General features: G+C 45.5%; 1 protein-coding gene across 1 annotated transcript; it reads right to left on the bottom strand.

The window, feature by feature from the left end:
* Positions 1 to 9,567: 9,567 nt before the first annotated feature.
* Positions 9,568 to 20,814, bottom strand: CKAP4 (cytoskeleton associated protein 4). The gene is given in 3 exon segments (XM_038756828.1): positions 9,568 to 11,985; positions 20,291 to 20,528; positions 20,530 to 20,814. Coding segments are annotated over 3 exon segments (1,812 nt in total). The 5' UTR covers positions 20,766 to 20,814; the 3' UTR covers positions 9,568 to 10,647.
* Positions 20,815 to 21,004: the final 190 nt, after the last annotated feature.

Raw genomic sequence — 21,004 nt, forward strand, 5'->3', positions numbered from 1 at the left:
ATAACGTGTGGAGGAGAAGGGGGTGGTCCACAGTGTCAAAGGCAGCTGAGAGGTCGAGGAGGATTAGGACAGAGTATGAGCCGTTGGATTTGGCAAGCAGGAGGTCATTGGTGACCTTTGAGAGTGCAGTTTCCGTGGAATGAAGGGGACGGAAGCCAGACTGGAGGGGGTCGAGGAGAGAGTTGTTGTTGAGGAATTCTAGGCAGCGCGTGTAGACAACTCGTTCAAGGAGTTTGGAAAGGAATGGTAGGAGGGATATGGGATGATAACTAGATTAAGACTGTGAGCCCCTCGTGGGACAACCTGATCACCTTGTATTCATTCACTCCTTCATTCAATCGTATTTATTGAGCGCTTACTGTGTGCAGAGCACCGTACTAAGCGGTTGGGAAGTACAAATTGGCAACATATAGAGACGGTCCCTACCCAACAACGGGCTCACGGTATAGAGGGGGGCGCTTAGAACAGTGCTGTGCACATAGTAAGTGCTTAATAAATGCCATTATTATTATTATTATTCACACGAGGCTTTGAACTTTAAAACAATGTTTTAATGTTGCAATATTTTGCCACTAGGTGGTAGGCTTTGACTAGTTGTTCTCCTACCAACCTTCAGCCCTAACTGTGGGAACCATGGGATTTATGCACTAGGAAAGGTGGAGGTAAAGATGTGCCTTGAGCTCGGAAGGGCAGGATCATCGCTAAAAAAAAACCCCAGAGTTGGACTGTAGTCCCTTTTCTGATCATCAGAAATGATTATGCTCCACAAAGCAGACGATGGAGCCTGGAGAAAAGTTTTGCATTACTCCTGTATTTCAGAAATACTCCAATTCACGCTTATTCATGATAATTGTGGTGCTTATTTGTGTGCTAAACGCTGGGATAGATACAAAGTTATGAGGCCTTCCCAGATTAAGCCCCTTCCTTCCTCTTCCCCTCGTCCCCCTCTCCATCTCCCCATCTTACCTCCTTCCCTTCCCCACTGCACCTGTATATATGTATATATGTTTGTACATGTTTGTTACTCTATTTATTTATTTTACTTGTACATACCTATTCTATTTATTTTATTTTGTTAGTATGTTTGGTTTTGTTCTCTGTCTCCCCCTTTTAGACTGTGAGCCCACTGTTGGGTAGGGACTGTCTCTATATGTTGCCAACTTGTACTTCCCAAGCGCTTAGTACAGTGCTCTGCACACAGTAAGCGCTCAATAAATACGATTGATGATGATGATGATGAGAGCAGGTACAGCCCCTATCCCACGTGGAGTTCACAATCTCTTCTAAGAGAGATTATATAAAGAGCAGCGTGGTTTAGTGGAAAGAGCATGGGCTTGGGAGTTAGAGGACCTGGATTCTAATCCCCACTCTGCCACTTGTCTGCTGTGTGGCTTTGGGCAAGTCACTTAACTTCTCCGTGCCTCAGTTCCCTCATCTGTAAAATGGGAATTAAGACTGTGAGCCCCACGTGGGACAACCTGATAACCTTAGATCTACTCCAGTGCTTAGAACAGTGCTTGGCACATAGTAAGCGCTTAACAAATACCATCCATTCATTCTCATAAAATCTCCTCATTTTATAGATAAGGAAACTGGGAGCGAGAGAGGTTATATTACTCACCCAAAGTCATACAGCTAGCCAGGGATAGAGCTGGAAGAGAAATCAGGTCTCCTGTCCTGCAGTCCCATACTGTTTCCACAGAGTCGCACTGCCTGGAGCATAGAATCTAGAATCGGAAAAAGCAGTTACAGACCTTCTAAACCACCCCTCTCTGAGCACAGACCACTGGACAAACTCTCCCAGATGGATCAGCATTCCTTATTTTCAAAGAAGGTGATTCTACAACAGCCCTCAATCAGTGGTATTTATTAATCAATCAATCAGTGGCATTTATTGAGCACTTACTATTTGTGGAGAACCACTTTAAACAAGTGGGAGAGTACAGTACAACAGATTAGACAACAAATTTCCTGCCCTTGAGCCAATATTCACTCAGAAAGTTTCTTCTGATCACCTACCTAAATCCCTTCTTCTGTTGTAGGAAGAGAGGTGATCTTTGTAACTTCTCTAATAGCCTCAGAAGCTTTATTAGGCCACTGTTAGCCTTCTCCTAGCCATTCTTAGTATCCTAAAGCTTGTTAAGAGTGATACTTTTTAAATCATATGCTATACTATATGCTAAATGCAATGGTAGATACACGATAATTAGATAAGACCCAATCCCTGCCCCTCACAGGGCTCATCATCTAAGAGAGAAGGAGAGCAGGGATATTATTCCCATTTAACAGATGAGGCACAGATAATCTAAATGCCTTGCCAGAGGGTACAAAACAGCCAATGGTAGAGCTGGGATCAGAGTCCAAGTATCCTAACTTCTAGTCCCATGTTCTTTCAGCTAAGCCACGCTGCTTTCAATGTTTTTCCTAATTCATTTTTTTTATTTGAGTAATTATTACTATTTGGTAATTCCACGATCAGAAGGCCTGATTTTCCCCCCTTGAGTATTGAAGAAAGGGCGGCAGAAAAGCACATGGGCCCCTCCCTTAACCCATTGGTACTGCTACATAATTGCATACAACTCTGAGTTCTGCTCCCAATGCATTGCATGGATTGACAGAAGCAGAAAAATGAATAAAAAGGGCACCAAATCCTTTGGGAGCCTGACAGAGAAGTAGTAGTAGCAGTAGTGGTATCTTCTATTTAGCACCTGCTGTGCGTCAAAGAATGTATTAAGCACTGGGAAAGAGTACATGGGTGAAAATTAGAAACGGTTGTGGCTCACAATTTAAAAATAAGGGAGGAAGATTAGCGATAAACACATAAGAAAAGATAAAACAATAAACCCACCAAAGCATCTAGTTTGAGAGGTGCTTGGATGGTGCTTGGATGTGATGCAACAGTGAGATTCTCTGCTTGCATTTTTGGGTGTCAATCAATCAGTGGTATTTATTGTGCAGTGCACTGTATTCTGCATTTAGGAATATACAATATAATAGAGTTGGTAGACACTGTCCCCGCTCACAAGGAGCTTACATCATCAGGACCTTACCTAGGTTTGGCATTTTAAGCACCTAAATAAAAAATTCCCCTATACTTGCTACCATGCTGATTTGTTTAATTTCTTATGGTTCCCACTCTGCAACTAACAACCCTTAATATACAATTTATTACTTTTCCTAAATTTGCATTTCCTATTTGCACCATTTTCTCCCCAATCCTCCAAGGACATCTACTGTATTTGGAATAGTTTTCCCCTAACAATCGGTTTCCAAAATAAATTTTAAGAATTAAAACACATCAAGAACTATTTATGTTGTACTCGCCCAAGCACCTCGTTCAGTGTTCTGCACAAAGAAGACCCTTAATAAATACCTTCACCAACTGAACGATTTTTAAGCCTTAACAGCACGGGTTTTATTTCATAATGAGACAACTGATGTACAGCCTTGTGTGTAAATAGAAACTTGTGAGAACCAGTGTGGCCTCGTGGAAAGAGCACAGGCCTGGGAATCAGATGACCTGAGTTCTAATCTAAGCTCTGCCACTTATCAATCAATCAATCAATCGTACTTATTGAGCACTTACTGTGTGCAGAACACTGTACTAAGCGCTTGGGAAGTACAAGTTGGCAACATATAGAGACAATCCCTACCCAACAGTGGGCTCACAGTCTAGAAGGGGTAGACAGAGAACAAAACCAAACATATTAACAAAATATAATAAATAGAATAGATATGTAGCAGTATAATAAATAGAGTAATAAATATGTACAAACATATATACATATATACAGGCGCTGTGGGGAAGGGAAGGAGGCAAGACGGGGGGATGGAGAGGGGGACGAGGGGGAGAGGAAAGGAGGGGGCTCATACTTATCTGCTGTATGACCTTGGGCAAGTCACTTAACTTTTCTGTGCCTCAGTTCCCTCATCTGCAAAATGGGGATGAAGACTGTGAGCCCTATGAGGGACAGGGACTGTGTTCAACCTGCTTAACTTGTAGCTGCCCCAGTCCTTAGAACAGTGCCTGGCACATGGTAAGCACTTAAATACCATTAGAAAAATGAATAAATCAAACAAAACAACTTAGCTATCCAGATTCTCAGATCAGGGCTCGTTCCACTGGCTCCACTTGCAGGACCATAGATCCAAATGCAGCGTAGAACCTCAATAAATAAATTCGGTAATGATGATTGACTCATTCATTCAATCATATTTATTAAACACTTTCTGTGTGCAAAGCACTGTACTGAGCGCCTGGGAAAGTACAATGAAACAATAAAGAGTGACTATCCCTGCCCAAACAATGACTCAGAAGAAGCAATTTCTTAATACATGTCCTCCCCTAAGTACCTGTGGCTTAGTGGAAAGAGCATGGGCTTGAGAGTCAGAGGTCGTGGATTCTAATCCTGGCTCCGGCACTTGTCAGCTGTGTGACTTTGGGCAAGTCACTTAACTTCTCTGGGCCTCAGTTCCCTCATCTGTAAAATGGAGATTAAGGTTGTGAGCCTCATGTGGGACAACCTGATAACCTTGTATCTATCCCAGTGCTTAGAACAGTGCTTGGCACATAGTAAGCGCTTAACAAATACCATCATCATCATTATCATTATTGCTTAGGTATTTCCCCCCTCATCCTCCACTCAGCACTCTGTACATATCTTTTAACTGTTGCTTTCCCCTACCTGCAGTTTATTTTAGTATCTGCCTCCCCTGCTATATTTTGAGGACAGGGATCATGTCATTGCATTCACCCAAGTGTGTAGTACAGTGCTCTGCACAGAGTAAGCACTCAATAAATATTATTGATAGATATGTAGATTTTACACAGGAAATAGACTTTCTAGCAACTTAAAGTATCTAATCTTTTGCTGAAGAATATTACAGTGGGGCTGGGTTTCTGAGACCTGCTGATTTGGCTAAAGTAACCATTGAAATTTACTTGAGTAGTGACTTAATTTTATTTATTGATCACTTTAAATTCTAGGCTCAAATCTCATTTTGGGGGGTAACTGGGATGTAAGGAGGGGGAAGAGGTAGTCAGTTTATGTTGATAGCTTTCTTTACTTTAGGATAGATATCTTGACGTTCACAAAACACATCTGGATATTCTAGCAGCAGGAGGCATAGTCTTGTGAAAGGATTTTCCTTATGATTAGATGTCCAAATTGGCCCAAGTAATCTGGATTTTAAAAATCATCTTTTCAAGCTTTAAAAAATTATGAACAAAAAGATGCCTGGAAGTCAAGCAAAACCCCCGCCAACTTGGCTATTACAGGATATACATTAAAACTGAAACTGTTACTCATTTTCTAATTCCCATGCCTGTTCCTTAAATTGTTAGTTCCTCCAGAAAATATAGTAAGGAGTCAAGGCAGCAGGTCCTTATTCAATAGCACATGGTGTAGTGGATAGAGCACGGGCCTGGGAGTTGGAAGGTTATGGGTTCTAATCCCAGCTCTGTTACTTGTATATTGTGTGACCTAGAACAAGTCACTTCACTTCATGGGGCCTCGGTTACCTAATCTGTAAAATGGGGATTGAGACTGTATCTACTTGATCTGCCTGGCACATTCTAATAACAAGTGTCCTCTGCCCGAGAGGCAACTGCTTTAGTGTAGGTTGTCATCCCATAAATCAAGATTAAACAAGGGATGACAGGATTGCTGTTTTGAAAGGGATTTTCCTTCCTTGTCAGTCAATCATATTTATTGAGCACTTTCTGTGTGCAGAGAACTGTATTAAGCACTTGAGAGAGAAGCAGCGTGGCTCAGTGGAAAGAGCCCAGACTTTGGAGTCAGAGGTCATGGGTTCAAATCCCGGCTCCGCCAATTGTCAGCTGTGTGACTTTGGGCAAGTCACTTAACTTCTCTGTGCCTCAGTTACCTCTTCTGTAAAATGGGGATTAAGACTGTGAGCCCCCCGTGGGACAACCTGATCACCTTGTAACCTCCCCAGCGCTTAGAACAGTGCTTTGCACATAGTGAGCGCTTAATAAATGCCATCATATCTATTCTATTTATTTTATTTTGTTAGTATGTTTGGTTTTGTTCTCTGTCTCCCCCTTTTAGACTGTGAGCCCACTGTTGGGTAGGGACTGTCTCTATATGTTGCCAATTTGTACTTCCCAAGTGCTTAGTACAGTGCTCTGCACATAGTAAGCGCTCAATAAATACGATTGATGATGATGATGATCATTATTATTATTATTACAATACAATAATAAACAGACATTCCCTCGCCCCCAGGTAGGATCATCTTGTCCAATGATCAAGGACAGAGATGACCATCTGGCTACTGAGTTCAGAGCTGGCTTGCTCTTAGCCAACTCCAGCAATATAGTGGGAAGTATAGTGGTCCCTTTTTTAAAAAAAAAAATACCCAACAATATTTATTAAGAACTTACTATGTGCCAGGTTCTGTACTAAGTGCTGGAATAGATACAAGCTAATCAGGTTGGACACAGTCCATGTCCCATATGGGGCTCACATTCTTAATCACCATTTTACATTTTAGAGAAGCAGCGTGGCTCAATGGAAAGAGCCCGGGCTTGGGAGTCGGAGGTCGTGGGTTCAAATCCCAGGCTCCGCCACTGGTCAGCTGGGTGACTTTGGGCAAGTCACTTCACTTCTCTGGGCCTCAGTTCCCTCATCTGGAAAATGGGGATGAAGACTGTGAGCCTCCCATGGGACAACCTGATCACCCTGTAACCTCCCCAGCGCTTAGAACAGTGCTTTGCACATAGTAAGCACTTAAATGCCATCATTATTACTATTATTATTACAGACGAGGTAACTGAGATTCAGAGAAGTGAAGTGACTTGTCCAATGTAACACAGAAGACAGGTGGCGGGTCCTTCCGACTCCCAGGCCTGCGATCTACCCACTAGGCCAAGCTGCTTCTCTTGACTGTAAGCTCATTATGGGCAGGGAATTTGTCTGCTAATTCTGTTGTACTCTCCCAAGCACTTAGTACAGTGCTTGAAGAAGCAGCGTGGCTCAGTGGAAAGAGCCCGGGCTTTGGAGTCAGAGGTCATGGATTCAAATTAATTCCGGCTCTGCCAATTGTCAGCTGTGTGACTTTGGGCAAGTCACTTAACTTCTCTGTGCCTCAGTTGCCTCATCAATAAAATGGGGATTGACTGTGAGCCCCCTGTGGGACAACCTGATCACCTTGTAACCTCCCCAGTGCTTAGAACAGTGCTTTGCACATAGTAAGCACTTAATAAATGCCATTATTATTATTATTATTATTACAGTGTTTTGCACACAGTAAGTGCTCAAAGCAGCAGGGTATAGTGGATAGTGCACAGGCCTGGGAGCCAGAAGGTCATGGGTTTTAATCCTGGCTCTACCATTTCATTCATTCATTCAATTGCATTTATTGAGCACTTACTGTGTGTGGAGCACTGTACTAGGCGCTTGGAAGTACAAATCGGCAACATATAGAGACGGTCCCTACCCAACAACGGGCTCACAGTCTAGAAGGGACTAGAAGGGTCCCAACCTAGCCCCTCATTGCCATTTGTCTGCTGTGTGACCTTGGGCAAGTCATTTCACTTCTCTGTGCCTCAGTGACCTCATCTGTAAAATGGGGAGACTGTGAGTGCCAAATGGGACTGGGACTTTGTCCAACCTTATTTGATTGTATCCACCTCAGTGCTTAGTACAGTGTCTGGCACATAGTAAGCGTTTAACAAATACCACTTTCTTAAAAAATGTGATTGCTTGCTTGATTAAACACTGCTGATCCCATTTTAATCACCTGTTTGAGCTATGGCACTATGAGTATGCCTGCTGTGTGACCTTGTCAATTCTCTTCTCTGTGCCTCGTTTAACTCATCTGTGAAATGGGGATTGAGACTGTATGCTCCATGTGGAACAGGGACTGTGACCAACATAATTAGCTTGTACCCACCCCAGCCCTTAGTAGTGTCTGGCACATAGTAAGCGCTTAATAAATACCATAATTATTGTTATATTAACCTATGACTCTCATTTGTTATTATGGAATTTGTTAAGTATTTATTAGGTGTCAAGCACTGTTTTAAGTGATGGGGTAGATACAAGTTAATCATGTTGGACGTCATCCCTTTTCCACAAGGAGCTCTCAGTCTAAGTAGGAGGGAGAACAGGTATTTAATCCTCATTTTACAGTTGAGGAAAATGAGGCATAGAGAAGTTGTGTCAGTGGCTAGAGCCCAGGCTTGGGAGTCAGAAGGTCATGAGTTCTAATCCTGGCTCCGCCATTTGTCCGCTGTGACCTCGGGCAAGTCACTTCACTTCTCTAGGCCTCAGTTTCCTCATCTGTGAAATGGGGCTTGAGACCGTGAGCCCCATGTGGGACGGGGACTATGTCCAACCTGATTTGCTTGTATCCACCCCAGCGCTTAGTACAGTGCCTGGCACTTACTAAGCATTTAACAAATGACAAAATTATTATTACAGAAGATCACACAGCAAGTCATTGGAAAAGACAGGATTAGAACCCAGGTCCAGTTTCAATTTGGTTGGTCAACCATGTCTTACAGGGATTTTGTTTATAAATGCGTATCCTACTGTACCTTCAAATATTTATTCTGTTTAATTATGCATGTTACCCACTCCCACTCCCCCACCCCCACCTTATTCTGGGATGTGAGCCTGTTGAGGGGCCAGGTCATGTTCAATTTTGACCCATGTCTTTTTTCCGAGTGCTCAGTACAGTGCTTGGAACACTAGACCTTGGGCAAGTTACTTCACTTCTCTGGGCCTCAGTGACCTCATCTGTAAAATGGGGATTAAGACTGTGAGCACCACGTGGGACTGGAGTTGTGTCCAACCTTATTTGTATTCACCTCAGTGCTTAGTACAGTGTCTGGCACATAGTAAGTGCTTAATACTTTAAAAAAATACAATTGCTTGATTGATTGAACACTGCTGGTCCCATTTTATCACCTGTTTGAGCTATGTCTGCTGTGTGACCTTGGGCATGGCACTTCACTTCTCTGTGCCTCAGTTACCTCATCTGTAAAATGGGGATTGAGACTGTGAGCCCCACGTGGTACAGAGACTGCATCCAACCCTATGTGTTTATATCTACCCCAGTACTTAGTACAGTGCCTGGCACACAGTAAGTGCTTAACAAATACCACAATTATTACTATTGTTAGAAGGCACTGTGTTCCTTCAATCACTACCCCTATGGTTTGCTAGATACACGTCATTCCTTGGTGAATTTTTGCCCTATGAATTAAAGGGCTCTAGAAAAAATCTAACTACCAAGAACTCCAAAAGTTCGGCTCCTGTGGAACCATAATATAGTGGGGCTTCTGAGCCAAAGGCCTCATCTCTACTGAGCATCAGAACCGATGTTAGGAAAAGAGAAGACAGACTATCAGAATAGGAAATTTCTTGATTTTCCTAATATTCCCCCTACCCATCCCTACATCAAATTTGGCCATTTAAATGACCAGGGCGGGAGGTTGGTTCCAACCGAAGACTTTCTACTATTGCTCACTCCTGTCTTAGATGGCAAACACCTGTCTTGAACACTGAAACGCTGGGCATGAAATATGGAATAAACGACAAAAGCTCCAAGTGTTTATTAAGAATTACAAAACACTGTAAAAAGGCTATACAGTTCATTTCACAGTAAACTAAACCATTGTTCAAAGTTACTCAAAAGGCAAAATAAAGACAGACCACAAGAGAACAGTGCAGCTCAAGAGGGAATACAGCAAAATTACATTAAATGCAGTGCATACTTTCATACTCTTCACTAACAAATATGGAGAGTGAACAAACCTCTCCAAGTATGATATAGGCCAAAAAAAAAAGTTTTAAAGAGGTTTTACCTGCATACCTGAGGGAATTCCCCATTTTTTTGTGCTGCTACTGGAGGTCAAGTCTAGGAAGGAACAGACCCCATTTCTGGGGCTCTAAGGCTAACAGTTATTTTGTAACCCAACTAAAAAATTTGGCACCAATAAGGTACTGGCACCCCTGAATTCAAGAGTACCGGTATCTCTGCATAGTTATATCTGACATCTCTAGATGACACTTGAAGGGGATTGGGGCGAAGAAATAAATCAGAAATTCTACTAGAAATATAAGATTATAATTCCAGAAAGTTTTGTGGAAGTAGTTGTTTTTTTAAACAAATTTGGAACTTTTAGGAGTGTCGAATGATGCCCTCCTGAAGTTTAAAAAAAAATTGTGACATTTCTCACAGAAATCTCAATAGGAAATAAAGGTATTAGACAGAATTTTAGACTAATGGCTTTTTCTCCGTTCCTGTTGTCATCTGTACAGAAACTAGGAAGACAAAATACTTGTAGTTTCAGAGTTAATCTCCCCCAATTTACTAATTTACGGAAGTCGTTACCTTATTTTTGCCCCATTAGTAACATCTCAGCAACTACTTCTGATGTGTGTGGATGTGGAAAGGGGAGGGGGAAGGAACAACAGCAGGAAAGAAACTAAACCACAGGAATCCTGTTTTCATAGAAAGATCCTAATAAGAGTAAATAAATATAAAGGGAATGCATACTATAATGCCTTTTGGGCTTCCAGGAGAAATGTCTCCTCTTTCCAAAGAGAATACCATTTTGGTCATGAATGGAAATTGGAACTTTTAATTCTACTTCCTCCTTCCCAAGCAATTCACTTAAATTTTTTCATGAATTCTTTCTACTTTCTCAAACAATCTCTCCATATCATTTCTCACGTCATCTAGTAAGTTCTTGGTGGACTCTACGTTTTGCTCATTTGTTTCAATTTTCACGGAATAAGCAACCAGACTGTCAACTGCGGTTCTTAACATTTTCAGGTCCGATTCCACTTGACTTACAGAAGACTTCAAGCCGTCTAGAGCGGCCAGTTTTTCTAGATAGTCGTTCGGTGGCCCGCCATCCGCTTGGGACTTTTCATGGCTGAGCAGAGTGTGAACCTGTTCCTGCACCTTCTGGAGCGACTCCACGGCACTTGGCAGTTCACTCATGCTTCTCTTCAACTCCTCTACGTCACTGTATAAGGAGAGCTGAGATTCCCCCAAGCTCCTCACAGTACTGGCCACCCCATCTCGGTCACCGTCCAAGGCCCCTTGCGAAGACACCAATCCTTCCACGTGTTCTTGGAGAGCAGAGAGGCGCCGCTCGTATTCTTCGCTCTTGGAGAGGAGAGATTCCAGCGTTTCGGTCTGTTGCGTGGCAGAGGAGCGGACGGACTGGACGTCGTCTTCCACGAGTCGGAACCTGGAGTCAAAGCTCTCGCTCCTCTTCTGGAGAGCATCTAAGACATCTGTGTTCTTGAACAGCTCATCCTCCTCTGACCTGCTGGAGTCGGCTTTCACTTGGCCCAAGTCTTCCTCGAGTCTCTTGATGGCATCAGGGAGATGTGAAATGGAGGCCTCAATCTCAATAATCTTCTCCGACAAAGTCTGCAAGGTAAGATGTTCGCTGTCCGCAGCCTCCTTGAACTTCTGGTGCTCCTGTTTGAGACTAACCAGCTCTTTGACCTCCGTGTAGACATCAGACTCCATGTACTCTAAGGTACTTTTCAGGGACTCGATGTCTTTCTCTCTGGATTTCACCGATGTCTGTATTTCCCCCACAACATCTTTTATAGCCTTTAGGTCTTGTTTGTACCAGTCGGTTTCCTCCAGGGAAGCAACTTTGGTTTTCATGTCACTTATTTCATTCTGGCTTCTCTTCTGCACTTCTGTGAAGATGGCAATGTTGTCATTTATAGATTTGGTTAACTCGGTTAACCTCTCTTCCACTGTGTTCTCGAGGGATGTGAAATCACGTTCTCTTGCATCTTTCACCACATGGATACCATCTGACAGGTCCTTCAAAATTTCATTTTGGAGTTTTTGCAGAACTTCACTAATGCGGTTGACTTCACTTTCCCCTTCTCTGATGGCTTTTTCAGTCACTTCTTGTTTTTCCTGAGCATTTTTAAAGATGGACTCAAAACTCCCAAATGTAGCTTGCAGAGAATGCACCTAAAGCGAAAATCCAGAGGTTAATCATTGGGAACCAATCAACCAATGGTAGTTATTGAGCACTTTACTATGTGCAAAACACTGTACTAAACTCTGGTTGGGAGAGTACAACAGAATTAGCAGACATATTCAACCACTGACCTGGATGAAGCCAATCAGAGTTTAACTGTAAATTCCTAAACCTTTTTCTCCTAACGTGTTTCATTTTTATGGACAGATTCCAAAGCTAACATGTTATGTGGATCAGAAAAAATTCTAATTAGAACCATTTACAAGAATGTAGCAGACTACACTGTGGTTCTAACTGTACCACTAAAAACTAATCACTGAGCTCTCTCTATATTGTATGAGAAGCAGCGTGGCTCAGTGGAAAGAGCACGGGCTTGGGAGTCAGAGGTCATGGGTTCAAATCCCGGCTCCGCCGCTTGTCAGCTATGTGGCTTTGGGCAAGTCACTTAACTTCTCTGTGCCTCAGTTACCTCATCTGTAAAATGGGGATTATGACTGTGAACTCCATATGGGACAACCTCCCCTGTACTTAGTGTTTGTTTTGTTCTCTGTCTCCCCCTTCTAGACTGTGAGCCCACTGTTGGGTAGGGACCGTCTCTATATGTTGCCAACTTGTACTTCCCAAGCGCTTAGTACAGTGCTCTGCACACAGTAAGTGCTCAATAAATACGATTGAATGAATGAATGCTTGGCACATAGTAAGTGCTTAGTTAACAAATACCAAAATTAATATTATTATTTATGTGAATGGTGCCGACCTTAAGTAAAATATGATGCCTGGAGGGAGAATAGTTTGGCAGACTCCTTTCCCCCTTTTTTGCCTCCCTCCCCCCAGCCAGATTACCAATCCTGCAAAGCAGGTTTGAGTTGGGGAAGAAGTGAGCAAGACCTAAATGCAAAGAGCACAGGCTTGGGAATCAGGGACCTGGGTTCTAATCCTAGTTCCACCATTTACCATTACCATTACCTGATTATCATTAGGTGCCTTGGGGCAAGTCCCTTAACTTCTGGGCCTCTGTTTCCTAGCCAGTGAAATGGAGGTAAAATATCTGTTCTCCCTCTTCATTAGCCTGAGGGTCCCATGTGGGATGGGGGACTGTGTCAGACCTGATCATCTACATAGCACTTTAATTAGATTAATTAGACAAAGGGCCACATTCCCTTACCGGGCAAAGACACTTAGGCAGAGTCACATGGTTGGTTGGAAAAGTTTTGCACTAGAAGTGAAAGAACCTGGATGGTAGTCCTGGTTTACCACAGGCTCACTAAGTAACCTAAACAAGTTACTTAACCCCTCAGTTTTCCCATTTGAAGGATGGGGAGGATAAACTATTTCCTCTGAATTCTCTTCATTCATTCGTTCAATCGTATTTATTGAGCACTTACTGTGTGCAGAGCACTGTACTAAGCTTGATTAGGGGGAGAATGGCCACTTAATTACTCAGTTTATTGTATCACTAAGGAAACAGACAGGCTACCTTTAGTAACACGTCCAAATGGGTGTCCCAGGAAGTCTTGTAGACAGCTTAAATTTGGAGGGGGTGGGGGGGAGAGAGTCCAGACATATACTTTTACTTTAGAAGACAATAAAGTGCTAAGGGGCTGTTCGATTTCACAGTTTGCCAGTTAAAGCTCCTGAAACTTAGCATAACGCACCCGGAAAAAAGCCCCAGCCCAGGGCCCTGGGGGAAAATGCCAGGAACTATGAGAAGCAGGAGCAAGGTCATTAAGAAACTGAGAGCCCAAACCATCTCCAGAGGGTATTGCAAGAAGGCCATAATAATAATAATAATAATCATGGCATTTGTTAAGCGCTTACTACGTGCAAAGCACTGTTCTAAGCGCTGATGACCTCCCATCAGGACCCAGGCCTCAAAAAAAAGCCACAGATCACCTGCACTAGGAAAACACAAAAGAGAGTCTGACTGGGATATTCTGGTCCAACATTCCTGCGACCTGTGAGAGAGGGGAGTTTGCTTATGTTTAGGGGCTGTACAGTGAAGCCTGCAGCTCCCTGAAACAAAAGTCCCTACTAGACAGCAAATAAATTTAACTTCATTAGCCTTGGGTGGCTCCCTCCTTAACGTCCCCCTCAGTTCTTACCTCCACTACACCGTGCTGCATCCCACCAAAAAACAGGCACTGCGAAGCTGGAAAAGGGCAAGATTGTTGGGAGCTATATGAGTGGGCTGAGAGGTGTAGGCAGATTTGAGTCTGGAGAGCCCCTGGCTTCCACTTTTTAAGGTCCACTGAAGCCCTAATTACCAGTAATAAGAATAATAATTGTGGTACTCCAAGTGCTAACTATGTGCCAAGTCCTTGGAGTCAATTGCTGAGAACAGCCCTGCATCACGCACTGCTATCAGATGGGAGTAGCTCTCTGAGCAAAAGCTTTGTACAAAAAGAGACACAAAGATAAAAAAGAAAACAGTGCTAAGTGCTACAAACTTCAACACCACAAGGGACAAGCTTTCTGTGTGCTCAGTGTGGTCAGGACTGTGGATCCCACATTGGTCTTTTCAGCCACTCCCATACACAGAGGTGAACTTCACCGTCAGGGGTTGTCATAATTTGCATCCAAAGACCCACTACATACACTCAGTGCTGGGATAGATACAAGATAATTAGATTGGGCATAGTCAATGAAGTACAGTCAGTTCTGCTATAAAGTGTGTTTTCATTACATACCTCACATATAGTACAATGGAAGCACCCCACAGCACCTGTATATATGTATATATGTTTGTACATATTTATTACTCTATTTATTTATTTATTTTACTTGTACATATCTATTCTATTTATTTTATTTTGTTAGTATGTTTGGTTTTGTCTCCCCCTTTTAGACTGTGAGCCCACTGTTGGGTAGGGACTGTCTCTATATGTTGCCAATTTGTACTTCCCAAGCGCTTAGTACAGTGCTCTGCACACAGTAAGTGCTCAATAAATACGATTGATTGATTGATTGATTGGAAGTATTAGGAAATGTTTTTCCTCACAACACAATCCCCAAGTTGGTGCAGGTAGGTGTGGTGTAGGAAGAAAGGCCTGTGCACATGGCCCTAAGTGGTCAAGGTGTGATATTATTTCACTTCCCAGCCTCTGCCTCACTGTACTCTGCAAAACTTCAAGGCTCCCCAGCCATTTTTTGTTGGTTGCTAAATGCTTATTATGTGCCTGGCACTGAACTAAGCGCTGGGATAGATACAAGCTAATCAGGTTAGCCACACAGTCCACGGCCCACATGGGGCTCACTGTCTTTCATTCATTCAATCGTATTGATTGAGTGCTTACTGTGTGGTCTTAATCCCCATATTACAGATGAAGTAACTTCATCTGTGAAGTAACAGAGAAGTGAAGTTACTTGCCCCCGATCACATAGCAGACAAACGACAAAACCAGGATTAGAAGGCAGGTCTTTCTGACTCCCAAGCCTGTGCTCTATCCATTAGGCAGTTCTGCAGCACGCTCCTCTCTGTCCCCAATTCAGGTTTTTTACTGGGACGCACCTCCTCATCTCCCATTCCCTCTTGGCTCTCCTGTTCACCTAGCAATTGCATGTCCAGCAACCGAATGCAGGCTCAGTTCCATCTGTGTGGGGATTCACACCCCCACAGCTGAGGAGGCAAACTATAACCACGGACAGAAAGTGTTTCCTTTATTACTATAAAGTAACAGAATTTTATTAGAGCACTAACATTCTAATAAGGTAATACCATTCTAGCGAGAAGCAGTATTGCCTACTGGAAGGAGCATGGGGCTTCAGGGATTCAGGGGACTTGGGTTCTAATTCTGACTCCACCACTCATCTACTGTGGAAGTCACTTCACTTCTCTGGGCCTCAATTACCTTATCTGTAAAATGGGGATTAAGACTGTGAGTCCCAAGAGGGAGAGGGACTGTGTTTAACACAATCTTGTATCTACCCCAGCATTTAGTACAGTGCCTGGCACATACTTCATAAACACCACAATCCTTATTATTATTACATGAGGAAGGACATATTCTGGGCAGTTTTTACCACAGTGCTAAGAGAAGGCTTACTATGTCCCAAGCACTGTATTATGCTTGTCTCGTACAAGATAATCAGATCAGATACAGTTCCTGTATCACATGGGGCTCAAAGTCTAAAGGGGGAGGGAAAAGAGATATTGAATACCCAATTTACAGATGAAGAAACTGAGGCACAGAGAAGTTAAGTGACCTGCCCGAGGACACTCAGTAGGCAAGTGGCAGAGTGGGGATTAGAATCCAGATCCTCTGAGTCCCAGACCTGTGCTCTTTCCACTAGGCCACGCTGCTAAACAGAAATAGGGCCTCAGGAGCCACCCTTTTAAAGAAAAGGATTTCTGAACCCAAAGGAAGAGCCCCAAACTTCAAAATGCCCCCTTTAAAAAGGTAGAGGGACACTAGACAAGTGCTATCTTGCTCTACAGCCCAATTCTGTTTCTTCAATTTCCATTTTTCCCAGTTGCTATCACTTATAACAGAGAAATATCAGTGCCTCAGCAACAGAGAACTGCAGAAGTCTTAAACTTCTCCGGGAGCTAGAAGCTAGTACATTTTCAGCAGACATGGAGGGAGTGGGTGGGCCCACACTACTCAAGTGTAGGCACGCCTGACTCCCAGACTGCACCCATCTCAGGAACTTTCAGGGTTGGGAATCCGTGAGAATCCTGCATCGTTGTGCTTCACAGACACAAGGATCACTTTCAGGCCTTTGCGTGTCTCAGGCGAGTGGGAAGCAACGTGGACGTTTGGATGCAACATCCTATGTATGGCCTACTGACTAACCACCGACGTTATATGTACGAAGCTTCATCTTCTGGCAGAGCTCTGAAGGGGCTTGGGTAAATCTGCAGGTGTAAATCCCGTGCAGTTTGAGTCCTCGTAGAGCATGTGCATTTCATGGACTACTGTGTCTACACAAGTGAGTCCCAGGAGAACTCTAGTAGATTACTCTATCCTACGGCTACTGGAGCTAGCCAGGTTGGGCCATCTGAAGACTCTCAGTCCACATGGAAAGCTTATTTCTCTTTCCCCTCTTCTACCAGGATGATTAAACTCCATCCACTATTCTCCTCACACTCAAATATTTTGAAAGGCATTGAAGTTTGGGGCTAAACCATTCTTCTAACCCTTTACTCTTTAACAAACACACACACACACTTTCTTACCCTTATTTTAAGTACTGAGATTGAAAAGTATTTGGTTATATGAGAAAATCCCATATGAAACAAGGCCGTTATTGTTACTTAGACCTTATTTCAGCACTGTGACTATACGAGATGCTGTAAATTCAAGATAGGCCTAGAATGGTGGTGAAGCCACAATCTTCTATGAGCCCTGATCTAGTACGAAGCAGCCAGGCTATGGAGTCCCAGGGAACTTGGGAATGGATCTGAGCCAACTAGACTATGACTCTGGAGTCCTTGGAAATAAAGTGATTTTTTTCCTAACAGTCAGAAGGGTGGGAGGAGTGTAGCAGGATAGGGGTGAAAAGGGAAACCAGTGAGGCCTTGTGGAAAGAGCACAGCCCTGGGCAGAGGCCCTGAGTTCTATTCCCGGCTACACCACTCGCTTGCTGTGTGATCCTGGGCGAGTCACTTCATTTCTCTGTGCCTTGGTTCCCTCAATCTGCAAAATGGGGATTCAGTACTTGTTCTCCTTCCTATTTAACTCCATGAGAACCATATGGGACCTGGTTATCCTGTATCTACTCAGGTGCTCAGAACAGTGCTCGGCATGTGGTAAGCACTTAGTATAATTATTGCTAATAATAATAATAAAAGGGAATTCCTATTGAGCTGGGGAGGGGTGGCTGCACCAGGAAGCAGAAATGGAGGAATTATGGACAGGGAGGGCCTGAAGAGACTTCTGGGACAGTAAAGGTCAGGCTGAAGCATCAATTACAGGATGGGGTATCAACTTTTCCTTTGCTGTCCTGGATTCAGGATGGGGAAGAACAATGCCTTCTACCTAGTAGGCCTTGAGCAAGCCAGCTGTTTTATATTGATTCATTCCTGTTGCACCACACTTTTGTTTCACAAGGGAATCCCTAGCCCTGCACTCTACACAGAAAAAAACGCCAACTCTGGGGGCTGCTTTCTGCAGTAAGGCTGTAAGGCTGTAAGTTTGGAGTAAGCCTACCTCACCCCCAATTGGCAAGATTTCTGTTTTCTGACCTTGAAGTGACTCAGTGAACAATGAAATTAGCAGGCAGGGGTACATGGGGAAGAGGAAAACAAATGGCAGAGCTCCTTGTGTACCTAGTGCTTAGAATATAGCAACAAGGGAGTTTCTTGCATATGATTTGTTTCCGATTTAACACATCTCTCGACTTCCCTTTTAAAGGAAGCTAAAATACGTTTCACAAGTGTTTCAACTACAGGATTCATTGAGTTCACCTCTCAATTTCATAATCCCAGACTCAAATCAGATAGAAGGGTCCCTCTAAAGAAATGAGGGTATCTAGGCCAGGTAGAGTGGCTGTGGCCTCTCCCTTGCCTGGAGATTTTATTAGGGCCTCTCTCCCCAGTCTAAAGTGGTTCTAGGGGTGTGATGCCTACGTGGCCTCACGAGGCTCCTTCGAATCTTAGTCTAGACTGCTTTGTGGCCCAAACTGCTGGACCTCTCTTGTTCCTAATGAGTAAGAAGGAAGCCTAGAGGAGTTCCCAAGCTGGTGAGGCTTGCTTCCCTGCTGCCAGCGGCAATTCTGAAGGTCTCCTTTTCCGTAGTCAGTCAGTGGCTGTGGAAAGCATGTATTTTAAGGCGTCCAATGCTGCCGTCTACTTGAACAAACGGGTCTCTGTTGGCCCCACTCCCCCTCAAGCCCTGCAGAAGGGATCCAACACGGAGGTGCCCTCACCCCACCCTGAATGGCTCCCCTAGCCAACTTGGCCACAGTGCTGGGCTGCACTGCACATGGACAAGATTTTTAGACTGTGAGCCCACTGTTGGGTAGGGACTGTCTCTATATGTTGCCAATTTGTACTTCCCAAGCGCTTAGTACAGTGCTCTGCACATAGTAAGCGCTCAATAAATACGATTGATGATGATGATCTCTCCCTGGCCGGGCCCAAGGAGGACCAACCCAGAAACTGGCACCGCACACTGGTGTCTCTGGGGCAAGGATACCACCTCCGGTTCAGGGGACTGGGGGGACGGGGTGGTGGAGAGAAGGGAAGGTAAAAGGGAGGGGGGAGAAAAGTGGTGGGGAGGAGGAAAAGGAGTAAGGGGAAGGATGGAGCATGGCCTGGTGGATACACCAGGGGCCTAGTAGTCAGAAGGACCTGGATTCTAATCCTGGCTCTGGAACTTGTGTCCTGTGTGACCCTGTGCAAGTCACTTCACTTCTGTGTGCCTCAGTTACCTCATCTGTAAAACAGGGATTAAGACTGTTTGTCCCCTCGTGGGACATGGACTGTGTCCAATCTGATCAGCTTGTATCTACCGCAGTGCTTAGTACAGTGTCTGACATGTAGTAAGTGATTAAACCCCCCCTCCCCAAGAAAAGGAGAAAAGGGAAGGAGGGAAGAGGAGGAGGGAAGGAAAAAAGGGGGAAAAGAGGGGGAAGGGAGAAGGAAGGGGGAAGGGAGAAGGAAGGGGGAAGGGAGAAGGAAGGGGGAAGGGAGAAGGAAGGGGGAAGGGAGAAGGAAGGGGGAAGGGAGAAGGAAGGGGGAAGGGAGAAGGAAGGGGGAAGGGAGAAGGAAGGGGGAAGGGAGAAGGAAGGGGGAAGGGAGAAGGAAGGGGAAAGGGAGAAGGAAGGGGGAAGGGAGAAGGAAGGGGGAAGGGAGAAGGAAGGGGGAAGGGAGAAGGAAGGGGGAAGGGAGAAGGAAGGGGGAAGGGAGAAGGAAGGGGGAAGGGAGAAGGAAGGGGGAAAGGAGAAGGAAGGGGGAAAGGAGAAGGGAGAAGGAAGGGGGGGAGGAAGTGGGAATGGGGAGAGGGAAGGAGGAAGAGGGGAAGGAAAGGGGTGGGAGAAAGGGCGGGAAGAGGGAGAGGGAAGGGGAAAGGGGGAGGGAAGGGGGAGGAAATCAGGGAGGGGGAAGGGGAGGAAAGGGGGAAAGGCAATCAGGGAGGGGGAAGGGGAGGAAAGGGGGAAAGGCAATCAGGGAGGGGGAAGGGGAGGAAAGGGGGAAAGGCGGAGGGAAGGAGGAAAGTGAGGAGGGAGAGAGAAGACGGGGCCAGGGAGGTGGCAGAGGAAAGGAGAGAGGGCATGGAAGGGGAAAAGGCGGGGGGCGCGGGGTGGGGGGGGAATGTTGGGCGAGGTGCGTTTTGGGTCCCCGCCTGGCTTTACCTTGTGCCCCACGTCCTGGACGGTCTGGGCCAGGTCCTCCCTCTGCCTGGCGAGCGCTTCGTGCCGGAGGCGGATGTGGCGGACCTCCTCCAGCACGTTGTGGACGCCCCAGCCCGAGAAGGCGGCCCCCGACACCAGGCACACGTAGAGGACGAACCGCAGCACCTTCCCCAGCCGGCGGGGCCACCGGGACGGGGGCGAGGAAGGAGGAGGGGGTCTGCCACCGCCGCCCCCCCCCTCGGCTGCCACCCTTGGAGTGAGGCTGCTGCTGCTGCTGCTGCTGGTGCTGCTGCTGCTGGCCTTGGTGCCCCTGCTGCCCTTGGTGCCCCTGCTGCCCGTGGTGCCCCTGCTGCCCCTGCTGCTGCTGCTGCTTCTTTGCCACGTCATCCGTGGGTCCGGGCGGGTGGGCGCCCTTGTCCGCGGGGCCGTGCCCGCCGTGCCCGCCTTTGGAGCCCCTTTGTCTGGCGGAGGCCATGGCCCGTGGGGACGGAGGGAGAACCGGTCCGGACGGCTGGCACGGACGCGACGCGACGCGGGCGAAGCCCCTCCCCGCCCGAGGGCACCGAGGGCTGCGGAACAAGGCCCGGCCCGGCCCGGCCCGGCCCGCAGAAAGGAGGAGGAGGAGGAGGAAGAGCAGGAGGAAGAGGAGGAGGAGGAGGAGGAGGCAGGCAGGCAGGCAGGGGCCGGAGGGGTAGGGCTTTCCCACCCCGACCC

The sequence above is a fragment of the Tachyglossus aculeatus genome, chromosome 14 (assembly GCF_015852505.1).
Source record: "Tachyglossus aculeatus isolate mTacAcu1 chromosome 14, mTacAcu1.pri, whole genome shotgun sequence".
NCBI lineage: Eukaryota > Metazoa > Chordata > Mammalia > Monotremata > Tachyglossidae > Tachyglossus > Tachyglossus aculeatus.